Source organism: Giraffa tippelskirchi, chromosome 10 (assembly GCF_054371585.1).
Source record: "Giraffa tippelskirchi isolate mGirTip1 chromosome 10, T2T-mGirTip1v1.2.pri, whole genome shotgun sequence".
Classification (NCBI taxonomy): Eukaryota; Metazoa; Chordata; class Mammalia; order Artiodactyla; family Giraffidae; genus Giraffa; species Giraffa tippelskirchi.
Genome location: NC_137284.1, coordinates 85,025,600 through 85,039,468, shown reverse-complemented (window position 1 = coordinate 85,039,468; position 13,869 = coordinate 85,025,600). Strand labels below are relative to the sequence as shown.

Sequence of the window (13,869 nt, the reverse complement as noted above, 5' to 3'; positions counted from 1 at the left end):
CATTTATGATCACAACACTAGATCCATAGAACAAGTATATACTGAAGACTCACTGTTCTAAGTGTAATATTCCTAGAAAATTTGCTAAATGATCCTGAACTGGTTGATGTTAGATAGGCCATGTTTTAGAATGTTCACTTCTGTGAGAGTCATATATGAAACATACATAGCTATAGATGGCTTTGAAAAATATTTTTCACATTGCTGGAGCCCAGGTCTCTAACAGAAATAATATGGGAAGTTAGAAATTGAATAAACATTGGAGTGGGTTAAAACAGTTTCAGGATTGCACTATTGTATCTATTACAGTACTTTATATAGATATGAAAATAAATATTAAATGAAAAAAAATTGAATAGCTAAATGAGTGGTCTTAATGTTTTCCCAGAGGGATATAAGACACACTTTGATATCATCTGATATATAAATTAGTTCATTATAACAGAGTAGAGCCAAAACCAGAGTGATAGAAGCCTTGCATTCATAATTATGGGTTCTTTCATTACACCTATCATGGTAAATTTGTAATCTTTTCTTTGTTGTTGTTACATAGTCTTTTTAATGGAGATGAGCAAATTTCTTCAGGCAAGTTAAAGTATGTATAATACACATATCATTTATATGCTGTATTATTCCTAGAGAATAAAAAAAAATAATTATTGACTCATCTTTAGTTATATAAGAATATTCACAAAAGAAATTGCAATTTGAGAACATATTTAATAAATTTAAACTTAACTAAAAATCCATCTCTATTATTAGTTGCAAATTTATATAATTTGGCCTTCACTTGGTTCAAAAATCATTTTTTCTCTGAACAGAAAATTATAATTCCAAAATGTAAATTTGAATTATAATTTACATGTTAAGCCTGGCCTATTTGACCAGAGAAAACTTTTAATTACCAGCAAATTGGGTTACTGATTTGCTTCTTAGAATACACTACTGATGTATCCTTTAGTTCTAGACTTATGTTACTCTACTTTTTATTTTGTCTTGTTTGTTGAAGACAAAAATACTTGTCTTCAATTAAGATTTTTCCAAAACCACAGGGTCAACCTATTTTAAAAGCCATAGGAATTTCTTGTTTCCCAGCAGAACCCAGTTACTGGAAACTGTCACCTCAACAATTATCAGTTACCCAGAGTTCAAGTTTAATTTACAATAGGCAAATCTCCAAGGAATAATGGAAATGAGACTATGAAGAAAGAAAGCCAATAAAACTAAAATAAAAACTTCAGCTATCGAATCATGTTAGAAAAATGATGTCAGAAATGGGTTTTATTAATTTACTGTGTGTACTAAAATTTTTGGCAATAAGCCTATAAAAATACTAGATTGGACTGAATATTTGAGGAGAAAATTCTACAGTCATTTTCATAATTCACAAGTATACCAGGATCCACAGCGTTTAAAATAACCCATATCTCTAGGTTTACAGCATTATGAAATAAATAAGTGTCCAAATGTACCTTTCACACTTAATTTATTTTATAAAGCCCAGTGATCTGAAAGGTTCTTGCAAGCCTGCAAAGACTTGATGGCTTAGTTTAATCCATTTTAGCCTCTTAAAGCTGTGAGAAGCATGTTCCTTAGTGGTGAAGCCTTGCTATCCGACTAGAAGGAAGGATCCTGGGTGGGCAAATGATGACTGGTATGGCCCCAAGTCTGCCCTGGAGAGAGAGGTACACGGCTAGGCAGCACACTCTGCATGAGGTTATGAAATTTGGACTGCAGAACATTTAAATGATTGATTTTGCCACTTAGTAGCTGTAGAGCTTTCAGCAAGCTCGTTAACTTCTCAAATTTTGGTTTTCTTATTTCCAAAATGGGGATGATGTTGACAGTGATAAAAACCTTTTTATCATATGGCTATTACAACTGTGAATGAAGTGATACATGAAAAGCTTTTGTATTATATGGAAAATTATAAGCACAATAAATATTAGCTACAGGAATAAAGATGACATGATGATGATGATGATGACTACAATGTCTTCTATAGTCAAACTATCAGAATTCAGTGAGGTAACATTTTCCATTTTCATGCCTCAAAAAGAACTTAACTTGAAATAATACCTTCCCAGAGGGACAAATTTGGTTTGCTTTACTGCATTTAAGAATAAACTCCAAAGAAAAAGATACTGTCTAAATGCCACTGTATCCATATAAGATATACCTGTATGGAATTTCCCAGGGCCTGACAAAGGAACGAATTTAGGAAGTGACCAGTGAGTTTGTTTAAGTAAATCACACCAAAAAACTTTAAAAAGGAAAATGAAATGCAGTTGTTTTTGCTTACATGATCTTAAAGGACCTAGCTGATATCTCTCTTAACATGTCTTGCATGTGGGTACATAACATAGATACATGCCCTTGGGATTATGTTGATGTTTAAAAATGTTAACAATTACAATGAATCATCCTTGCATATTAAGAGTATAAGGGAGTAAGTTCAGGTTCCCCTTCTATCTACGTGCACTGACAGGATTTGATAACAGAGGAGGAAGCTATGGACACATTTCATTTCTAAGCAATTTAGCTCTGCAGAGACTATTGTCAGCGGAGAGGTCACAACATAAGTGTATACTTATTTCAGATGTTCCTCTTGGGTAATGCTAAATACTTCACTGACACAAATAATGAGAATACTCACGAAAAACTATGTGTTGGGCTGATTAGTATGAAAGGAGAGGTGGCATCAATACAATCATTTTTTAGATGAACTTAAGTCCCCCTAATTCTTACAATGACATATGCAAGGGTGGAACATTAATTTTACTCTACATTCCACTTTTGCCTTCTTATACTGTTTATGGGGTTCAAAGAATGTTCAAACTACCACACAACTGCACCCATTTCACATGCTAGCAAGGTAATGTTCAGTCTTCCAAAGCTAGGCTTTAACAGTAAGTGAACTGAGAACTTCCAGATGTACAAGATGGATTCAGAAAAGGCAGGGGAACAGAGATCAAATTGCAACTTTGTGGGATCATAGAAAAAGCTAGAGAATTCCAGAAAAACATCTACTTCTGCTTCATTGACTATGTTAATGCCTTTGACTGTATGGATCACAACGAACTGTAGAAAATTCTTAAAGAGATGGGAATACCAGACCACCTTACCTGCCTCCTGAGAAATGTGTATGCAGGTCAAGAAGAACTGGACATGGAACAATGGACTGGTTCAAAATCGGGAAAGAGTATGTCAAGGCTATATATTGTCACCCTGTTTATTTAAATTCTGTGCAGAGTACATCATGCGAAATGCTGGGCTGAATGAAGCACAAGCTGGAATCAAGATTGTCAGGAGAAATAGCAATAACCTCAGATAAAAAGATGACATCACCCTTATGGCAGAAAGCAAAGAAGAGCTAAAGAGCCCCTTGATGATAGTGAAAGAGGAGAGTAAAAAAGCTGGCTGGAAATTCAACTAAGATCATGGCATCTGGCCTCATCACTTCATGGCAAATAGGGAAACTATGGAAACAGTGACAAACTTTATTTTCTTGGGCTCCAAAATCACCACAGATGTTGACTGTAGCCATAAAATTAAAAGGCGCTTGCTCCTTGGAGGAAAAGCTATGACAAACCTAGCAGCATATACAAAAAGACATTACTTTCTCGACAAAGTTCCATCTAGTCAAAGCCTTGTTTTTTCAGCAGTCATGGATGGATGTGAGAGTTGGAGTACAAAGAAAGCTGAGCACTGAAGAATTAATGCTTTTGAACTGTGGTCGTGGAGAAGACTCTTGAGAGTCCCTTGGACTGCAAGGAGATCCAACCAGTCATTCCTAAAGGAAATCAGTCCTGAATATTCATTGGAACGACTGACGCTGAAGCTGAAACTCCAATACTGGCCACCTGTTGTGAAGAACTGATGCTTTCAAACTGTGGTTTTGAAGACTCTTGAGAGTCCGTTGGACTGCAAGGAGATCAAACCAGTAAATCCTAAGTACATAATTAAAATAATAAAAATGGTAATCTGGGAGAAAGAAAACAAAGAGTAAAGATGATACTGAAATAGAGAATAATGAAGTGTGTAGAAAAAGGGGACCACTCTAGAAAGTCTGAGCAGGGAAGATCTCTGTGTGGAGCTACATGGCAAGCAGAGCTTTCAATACAAGAAGACAGCCTCAGGAAAAGCAGAACAGAATGCCCTTCCTGGTATTGTGATTTCACATCAACAAAAGGCAATCCCAATTTTAGGTGGCACAATTCTACCTAGAAATTATTTCAAGTGTATTTGTGGCACTCTGTGGCCTATGTCATGTAATATACTTTGTGTTTAATGTAATACTTATTCTCACTTTTCAATGGATTTGTTCTAGCCATCAAATTAAGGACTCTGTAAAATGTATGGAAGTAGTAACACTCAGACCCAAAGAAAATGTTCCTTAGTTTAGGTAATGGATTATCAATACTAATTTCATTCTAAGAACACAAATGTAAACAAACCTGTCAGGGAAGGACACTACACACATGACATGAATTTTAAGTTGATCATCGATTGGCAGGGCTGATATTCCTTATAATTATTGTTTTTAGTTATACGTTCACTCCATCACAAGTAATATATTTGGTTTTTATGAACACAGAAATAGTTCCCATTCTAAAACTGAAAATCCTTTGGAAATGGTTGAAAGTGCCCAATTACATGAAAATTTTTAAAAGCAGTGCATTTCTAAACAGTATTAAATATTCTACAAGTCTGAATTTCCTCTATTATCAAAGGTTTGAACATTCCTTCCAAAGGCTTCATTCTTGCCTGATGGAGAAGCTAGGCAGAGACTACCAAGAAGGCAATAAATTATTTCCCATGAATTATTTTTCCTACCATGTGTTGAAAAAGTAGTTGATGATTTTCACTTTTACTGTATAAAACACATACAGGTTTAGCTGTTTGTAATTTGCTTTAGATTTTTGTAGGCTATAGACTATTTCTCTTCTGGATCTGACAAAAAATGGAAAAGACTGCCAATCATTTCTGAAAGAATCTAAAAAATAAAGCATCTATTGTCAGGCAATTATAACTTTTTAGCTATGCATTCTTTATTTTATAAATTATTCCACATCTATCATATGTGTTTTTTTTCATTTGTTCTTCTCATTCAGTTTACTAGCTATTTTGAAATTTTCATTTTATAGATTTTTGAATGTCTTTTTATTTTTGATTAATTCTGAGAATTAACCTAAGAATCCAGAACTATTTTATAGCTGGCTAGACAATCTTAAGTGTATACTGCTAACCAATTAGCAAAGAGATTTGCTAATCTACAGAGTATCAAATACCTTTACTTTTGCTAGACCTGGGAATTATCTTTCAACTCTGTGTCTGGTGTCAGTTTCCTTTGTTCATTTGTTTGGAATCTATGATAGAGTTCATTTTGGTTTTGGCACCATTTTTAAGGCAGTCTCATACACATGGCTGAGCCCTAAGGAATGGCAGAGTTGCAGGTAAAGATTAGACAGTGAATGCATTTTAATGTGGAACAGCTGTGTGAGGAGATTAACATGGACTCAGTTTTAAGCTGTACCTATCTATAATCAGGTAGATTAATTCCCAAGAGTAATACATTTCAAAAGAACCCTAACATTTTGTTCTAATTCTCAAACCTTTTGGCCTCATTAAATTGTGCTCTGTATCTGCAGGCTCATTCATCAGCTCTCTGGGTGGACCTCATCACAATTATCTGGGTTGCTCTGAATGACTTCTAATGTCATCTGGGTGACAAATGGGTTTAAATGAAGCATTTAGTCACATTCATGCCAAACAAGAGGTCTGGGGAGAAAGTAGGATTCAAAAAGAGGTTTTCAGATATTTTTTTTCTTTAAAAGCTCTCCAAATTTTGTGACTTGGCAATTTCGATATTTTTAAGCTTCAAGTGAATGTCCATCTTAAGGGGCATGTTTCAAAGTAAAAATTATAGTTGAATATAGAATTTTACAAGTATTGAAAGTTTTTATTTTACTAACTATCAAATTTCAGTTTTACACATTGGCCATTTGAAAGAAAATGTAGCTAGTTAAGTTCTGAGTTGATAAATTTATTGCATAATAAATACGAATTTTGCGGGTAAATAACTGGTCATACACATCCTTAGATACACAGACAGACAAGGATCTTCCATGCATCCACATGTCTGAGGGTGGCAAATCTCACACTGGGTGGATGAGTGGAAGGTAGAGAAGTCAGAATAAGCAGGGAAAGTGAGAAAGGGCTTGCCAGTTCATCCCAAACCATTTGAAGACATATTGAAGATGGTGGAAAAATCTCTCTTATACACACTAGTTGCATACATATACCTTTGGCATAAACAATTAACTATGTAATGTTGTCTTGACAAAATACAAACACACTCAAAAACATGTGACTTAAAAATCGTCTGCTATCATCACTGTTAGTGGATAAGAACATGAAAATATCTTTTCTAACAGTTTTCCACATTAGAAAATTCAAAAAGCCATTCAACTTAGAAGCAGAGTGCATGTGAAATGCGGCACAACAATGTTTTCAGAAATACAATTCCTAATTGTCTAATTCAGAAATCTGTGTTCTGTATCTCTCAATCCCTCCTCCTTCAAGGATCTCCATCAATTATCCTATCTCGGTTTTGTATCTATAAGCTTTCTCTGTCTGGATATCCCTTTACTAACCTTAAGTTAAAATGACTCAGCTCTTCCATTGTTAAAAAAAACATGTATGCATGCACATGTATGTGTGCAAAACTTCACTCAGAGTTGATTGTCTTAACTTTTCCTAATATTTCTTAGCAAATTTGCAAAGATTTTAGAAAAAAATTAGTTTATGTTCAGATTTCTATTTCCTCATTCCTTGATCACTTTTTAACCACTTGTCAGTGGTTAAAATTTACTCATAGCACTTTACATAAGAGAGCTAAGCCAAAGTGCCACACATGGTCCCTTGTTTCTAGAAATATCATTGACAGAATCAATGTCCATTTAAAACAGATATAAATGTGTGTTCATATACCTGTGTATGTAAATATGTATATATGTATAAGAGTGTGCATCATAGAACTTTGCTGCTGCTGCTGCTGCTGCTAAGTCGCTTCAGTCGTGTCCAACTCTGTGCGACCCCATAGACGGCAGCCCGCCAGGCTCCCCCGTCCCTGGGATTCTCCAGGCAAGAACACTGGAGTGGGTTGCCATTTCCTTCTCCAGTGCATGAAAGGGAAAAGTGAAAGTGAAGTCGCTCAGTCGTGTCCGACTCTTAGCGACCCCATGGACTGCAGCCTACCAGGCTCCTCTGTCCATGGGATTTTCCAGGCAAGAGTACTGGAGTGGGTTGCCATTGCCTTCTCTGATAGAACTTTGCTACAGCCCCTAAATTAGACTCCCATTAAAAAAAAATGTAGTTTCTAATTCCAAGGACATCTTAATTTTTCTTAGCTAACTATACACTTATTTTAAAAATCATAGAAAGCACTGACTACTTAATTTTCAAAGTTTCTTTGGAATTCACAAAAGTTCTATGTCCTTAGGAGAAGTGTGTGTCCTTACAGCAGAGAGATATCATTAACAGGCAAACAGCAAGATTGTTGAGTAAGATTAGATTAATCAGTTTAAAAACAGTGAATGTGATGTGAATCACTTCTTATGTGGTTTAGAATGTCACAAAATGACTTTGTTTAAAACGTGGAGTTCCTATAAAAGGTGAAGGAGATGAGAAGCAGTGTTTCAAGATAGTAATATTTAGATTGGACATTTTTTGGATATATACGTAGAAAAATGGCTTTCAACTAGTAAATTTTTCATTTATTCAATCAACCAGACAATTTGTGAAAATGGAGGGTAGGATACAGTTGTTTTCCTTATGACATAAAATTTCTTTTATGGAAAAAAGAAAATTGTGATATGCCTCCAAGACGTTATTGTGTTACTTCTTCATGCAAAAAGAGTTTTCGGAGAGGAAAAAAATAAATAACAAGTTTATTGTTTTTCTCTTTTTATACATTTAAATTCTTTCATTTAAATTTGTTAAACTTTTTTGTACTATGAAATTAAAATATATCTCTGGAACAAATTGCAATACAGAATGCAATATTCATTGCCATATTTAAGAAACTCTTCCTTTTTGAAGAAAAATATTCAGAGGTGAATGATATTCCTGCTTGTTAGTTTGGATGATATCAAAATCAAAGAAAAGTTGATTTAACTAAACTTATATTCATTAAAAACTGAAAAGCACTGAGACTTGTACTTATGCACCTCTATCATAAGATAATAAAATATACTTAAACTTATGACTAGAAGATACTAAAAAGCCCTTTCCAAATTATCAGTGTATGATTAATTAGAAAAATACTGAAATAAATGTATTATATTAATAGAAATGAATTTAGATTAAATTTATTTTATTACATTTGAATTCTTCAAAACATGGTAATTTTATATCACTGAGAATATTTAAATAAGTGAAATATTTCTTAACCTAGATTATTTTTTATGATTATGAATTTGTTCTATAACAGAAATCATGCTACCAACTTTTGTTAGATACTCTCAAGTTTTATTTATTGCCATGTATTGAGAACTAACTCTGAATCTGTGCTTCTTGTAGGATGCTGAGAGTTCATAGTTAAACAACACAAAGGCCTAGTCATGTGGGACCTTGTCATCCAGAGGGTGAGCAGAGAAAAGATCTTATGGGTAGCATAAGTGTGAAGAGCCTTGGAGGGCTCAGCTCTGTGCGATGGGATCAGAGCACAAGCACCCGAAAAACCATGAAGTGGGAGGAAAGGATGTCAGGGACATCCTCCAAGGGGTGGTGCCTGACCTGAGTTTTGAAAAATGAGTAGTAGTTACTAAATAAAGTAAGGAATGTACATTATATCTTAATGCATCTGTATTTTCCCATTACTTTTCATTCTAATGATATTTCTGAAACAGATATTCACAATAACAAGATACCACTTGAAATAGTTATAGGCTATTAACAGTTCAGTTCATTTATCAACTTTTTCAAAAGGAATGGCTCTTCTATATAATCAAAGTCACCAGATGTTTAAAAAAACCTAACCCTCACATTAAACTTATGTCATATGACATTATACTTTAATAACATATGCAGTAGAAAAGAGTTGAGTATTAAAACATTTTATAAACAATTCAAAGTTATACATACGTATGTTGTCAACTCTTTGAAAGTACTGGTATTTTTGAAGTGTTTCAAAAATTTTCATCAATACTCTACCCTATTATCCACAGTATTTTGCCTGCCAATATATATAACTTATGTATATTTACCTAAATGTATTAATTTACATTTTTCCTTCTTTTTAATCCTTCACACACACATAAAACAATTCATTAGCATTAATGATGAGTCAATGATGAAAGTTCTAATTAAAAGCAAAGTTGATAGGCATTTTACCCTGAAGGGTCCCTTGTGAAATATATAATTTCTGTTGAAGTTCTGACAGCATAAGACGTAAGCTATAATTTTTCATTACTTATTTATGGATCCTTGGCATTTCAGGAAATTAAGTTGAGAATGATTGTCCTCTTATAAAATATGGAGAGTATCAGAAAATTAAAATAAGCTGACAGTAGGAGTGATAAAAAAATAGTTTCATTTGATCTTCCACAGTATCAGTAGGTTCAGCTACACTGGTGAACTTTCAAAACAGGCCTTTGCACAATATTTTTCTCTGCAGTAAAACAATCAAAGAAAAAAATATATTCTATATAGGCCTCTATATAGGTTCAAATTATTTTATTAATGAATTAGTCGTAAAGTACTTGGTGAATTTCACAAAAGATATTTAACATTTAATTCAGTGATTGGCATACAATCCATGAGCTGTATGGTTTTATAGTTAGCACACTTATCTTTTAACCAAAAACATCTTCCCTCACCACTCTTGCCATACTCTTCCTTAAAACCACCTAAATTAATATTAAATTTAAAATATCAGAAAAATTACACTCACCTTTTTGTCTTTGTTGTATTTGGTAAATATCTCCTGAGCTCTCTCTTCTCCTCCATCCGTGAACAACATGATAATCTTATTGCAGTTGGCTCTAGACACATTATACTGTAAAATATATCAATAAAATTGTATATCATTCATAGTAAAGTGAGGGAGTATAAAAGCAAAATGGAAAGAATGTGCAGGTTGCAAGTGATGACTGAAGTATCTGCTCAATAGTCAATTCTAAGAACAGGTTCCTGGATCAAGCCAGGCCTGTGCCTCCCTACACAGGGCTCTGCCTCATTTTCAACACCCACCACTCTCCCTTTCTTTGGGTTTCTGATCAAAAGTCACCTAACCTTTGAGGACATTCCTGACAACTGCATTTTAAATTGCAATCTGCCCTCCCAAGCTATATTCTTCTTTACAGCATTTCACATTTGTATATATGCAGTATATAATTTGTCTTTTATTATTGACTTCCTCCAATAGAACATTAAGTGCCAAAAGGGTATAAAGTTTTGTCTTTTTTGTTCAATAGTTTCCTTGTCTGAACGAATGCCTAATACATAATAACCTCTCAGGGGTTAATGAATACATGGGTTTTAAAGTGATTAATGGACATGGTATCAATTCTATACCTCTATAACATATACCAGAAACAAAAAATAATATTAATAAAACACACATATCCTTTCATGTATATTTTCAATCCATTTACAAATATTTGTTCCTCTCTTTACTCCTCCTTCCTCCTACTTTATTCACTTTACATTTCTGAAATTGTACTGCTGATCCCAACACACAGTGCTCTTTCATATTTTGGTAAATGTCGACAGCTATTTCCAGAATATTGTCTTATCTGCTCTCAACTTGCCACATATATTCTAATTCTGAAAGGCTCAATTCCAATGTTAAATCCTCTCTTACATTCTTTTTAAGGTCCCTCAAAGAGCTGGACTTAGGAAAACAGTGGATTAGCATCAAAGGGCCACATGAAATATACAAAGTTGAACTTCTTTTGAGGCCTGAAATTATAATCTCAGCCTTCCTAATGTTGTAAAATGTGTTTGCAAAATTGCTGAGAATAAAAAAAAAAAATCACACTAATTTATGACTGCTCAGCTTCTTTGAAAATGTCAGCCCTCTAGTTTAGTGATATTTAAAGGTGATAAAATCTGAAGCTAATTTGTAATTTTATACCTCTAATGGGCACATTATAAAATGTAAGAAGAAATATATGAAATTCTAATAATATACTTTATTTAACTCAGTCATTCAAAAATAGTCAATTCAACATCAAAACAATATAAGAATTGAGATAATAAATATTTCTTTCTTTCATAGTAAATTCTAAAATCTTAGTGTATTGTTATAAAACATTTCAGTTCAGACTATGCACATATGTGATTATGGTTATCATACTGGACAACACAGTCTAAAAATCACTAATTCTCCAATAGTGTTTGAGTTTATTGAAGGTCCTTATTTCTATTTTTCAAAAAAGGTAAATCACATTTCCCATTGGAAAAGGTAATGAGGACAACATATTGTTTTAACTGATGAAAAAATCCTGTTTCATATATTCTCACTCCACTGACTAGGCCATTAGCCCAGTGGCAGTTAAAGCTTTTAACTAAGCATTGTGAAAACTCAAGTTTTGACTAATATTATTTATCACATTCAAAAACCATTCTTATCTTGGAAGGTAATTATCTGAAAATTTGACCATAAAATAGTTAACATATTTTACCATCAAAATACTTTTGTGAAAGGTGTTGAAATCCCTGAATCTAAAACTAAATTCTCTGATGACTTATCTTTTCTATTTGAATATGTAAAATGGGCAAAATAATATTTACTTGAAAGACCATCTCAAAAAAGTGACAGTTTTTAGCACAGGACTTGGTTTCATTTTTTAAAATAGTGGGGGTATTATTATTATTATGGAATATAAATATCAAAGTTAGCACACTGCATCTTGCTGATAATTTTTAGTACACTCACAAAAGGAGAAATGAAGAAATGTTTTGTTTTCAACATTTTTTCTCTAAGTAGACCTCTCAGGACTTGTGGTAGAAGAGTCTACCTCAGCAAATTCTCACTGGATTTGCAACTATCTAAAGAATCACACTGTCACAACAATTATACAAAATTGGCTTGGAAGAAATTAGGTAAGGAAAAACTTGATTATGTCAATAAAAATACAATGGCTACGGTTGGTAATTTACTTTAGTGTGGTATTTCATAGCACACTTTGCTGTATCTTTGTAGCTATGCAGCACAGCATCTATTATATATGCACTCAAAAAATTTTTTTGAAAAATCCATCTCATATATTTGTCAATATTTTATGAAATGCTAACTGAAGACTAATTCAAATCAATGTCTAATTCTATTGGACACTTGATTCAGGGATCTTAAGGGTAAACCATGCCAGGACAAACAGAATACAAGGAATGGTACTGTGTGTAAGAAAAAGACAAAACATGCTTCAGCTCAACAAGGCATGCTGTGCATTTGGGAAAATTATCTTTAAATGGAGAATTGTAATACCTAAGGGACATGTGGAAAGCAAAACATATGAGATTTACTACAGGAATAACTGAGGACATGTTAAAAATCATTTACAACTTACAAAGGCAGGAGGAGAGGCCAAGAGAAGTTAGACCATATTTTATAAGTAACTAATAATGAATGTGGGAGTTAACCTGGCCCCTCTATTGTAACTGCCTCTGAAGTAGTACATCAGGCTTAAGAATCCTCCTCATCGTTTCACAACAAAAACTTGAATATGAGGGAATGAGTGAGGCCAACTGACAACACTAAGAATAATTAAAATGCCAAGATCTAGAAAACTTGATTATTGACTCAAGAGAAAAAGAAGTTATGAAAAGCCCTCACATTCCTTTACTGCAGAAAGGATATATCTTGTTATAGTAATCACCTGTGCTTGAATTTCAAAAGTTTTGAGTTTTCATTTTTATTAATGCACATACATCATTTAATAATCACATGAATTTTACCAAAGATAACTTCCCCTGAAAACTGCAGTGCTGAATTTCTTTGCTTTTCTACTATTTACTTGCTTATCTAATTGTACCTAAGAAAAATATTACTTCAAACTCCAAATAATCAAAAATTCTACCCTCACATTTCTTTAATGTAGACTCCTGGGCCACCCTCCACCTTGTTTTCCAGTTCAGAGAACTTGGAGTCACCCCCACTCTCTTCTCAGCAACCCCTCCTACCACTCCAATAGTTACTAGATCACTTACCTTAACATCACTTCTAATCCAACACCAGGATTTCTATAATAGCTTCTTAACTTAGAACACTCATCAGACCATATCATTCTCCTACCACACACTTTCCATTTGCTCTTACATACCTCACTTAAGGATAGCTCATGGCATTTCCATTCCCATCATTTCTCCTCTACCTCTTATGGCCCAGCCATGCCAACAAACCTGCAATTCTTTCAATGTGCACAACCCCTCATGCTTCTGTGCTTTTTTAATCTCTGGTGTTCTTTTAATCTGAAATGATTTCCCGCCCCCCTCATCATCTACCTAGACTCTACTCATTCTTCAAAATCCCATTTTCAAGGAAAAGCAACAACTTTCTGACTTCTTCGGGTACGTTGAGCCACTTCCCCAAGATACTCTGAGCAAACACACTATGAATACCCTGTAACAGCACTACAAGTTATATGAGAAATGATGACTTAGCAAATTATGCTCGACTTTCTTGAGAGCAAAGGGTCTTTCTTGTTTATTTCTACAATTTCATCAATATCCTATGACAGGAAATTGTGAGGCACTGGGTAAATATTGGATGAATGAACAATGAATGAGTCATCATCCAATCAGAGACCTTGAAAACTGTTTAGAAGATACACATAGGAAATGACAAAATCAAATTTGCAGAAA

The 13,869-nt window shown here is 33.8% G+C and overlaps 1 protein-coding gene across 20 annotated transcripts in view; it reads right to left on the bottom strand.

Annotated features, from left to right (window-relative positions):
- CACNA2D1 (calcium voltage-gated channel auxiliary subunit alpha2delta 1) overlaps window positions 1–13,869 on the bottom strand; it is a 524,609-nt gene that overhangs the window by 75,192 nt on the left and 435,548 nt on the right. For all 20 annotated transcript variants that reach the window (XR_014067144.1, XR_014067142.1, XR_014067141.1 and 17 more), the window contains one exon: window positions 9,956–10,060. Coding sequence is in view for 16 of the 20 variants with exons in the window: in XM_081535600.1 (XP_081391726.1) it covers window positions 9,956–10,060 (105 nt within the window). In the remaining 4 variants the exon portion in view is untranslated. The remainder of the gene's footprint in view (window positions 1–9,955; window positions 10,061–13,869) is intronic.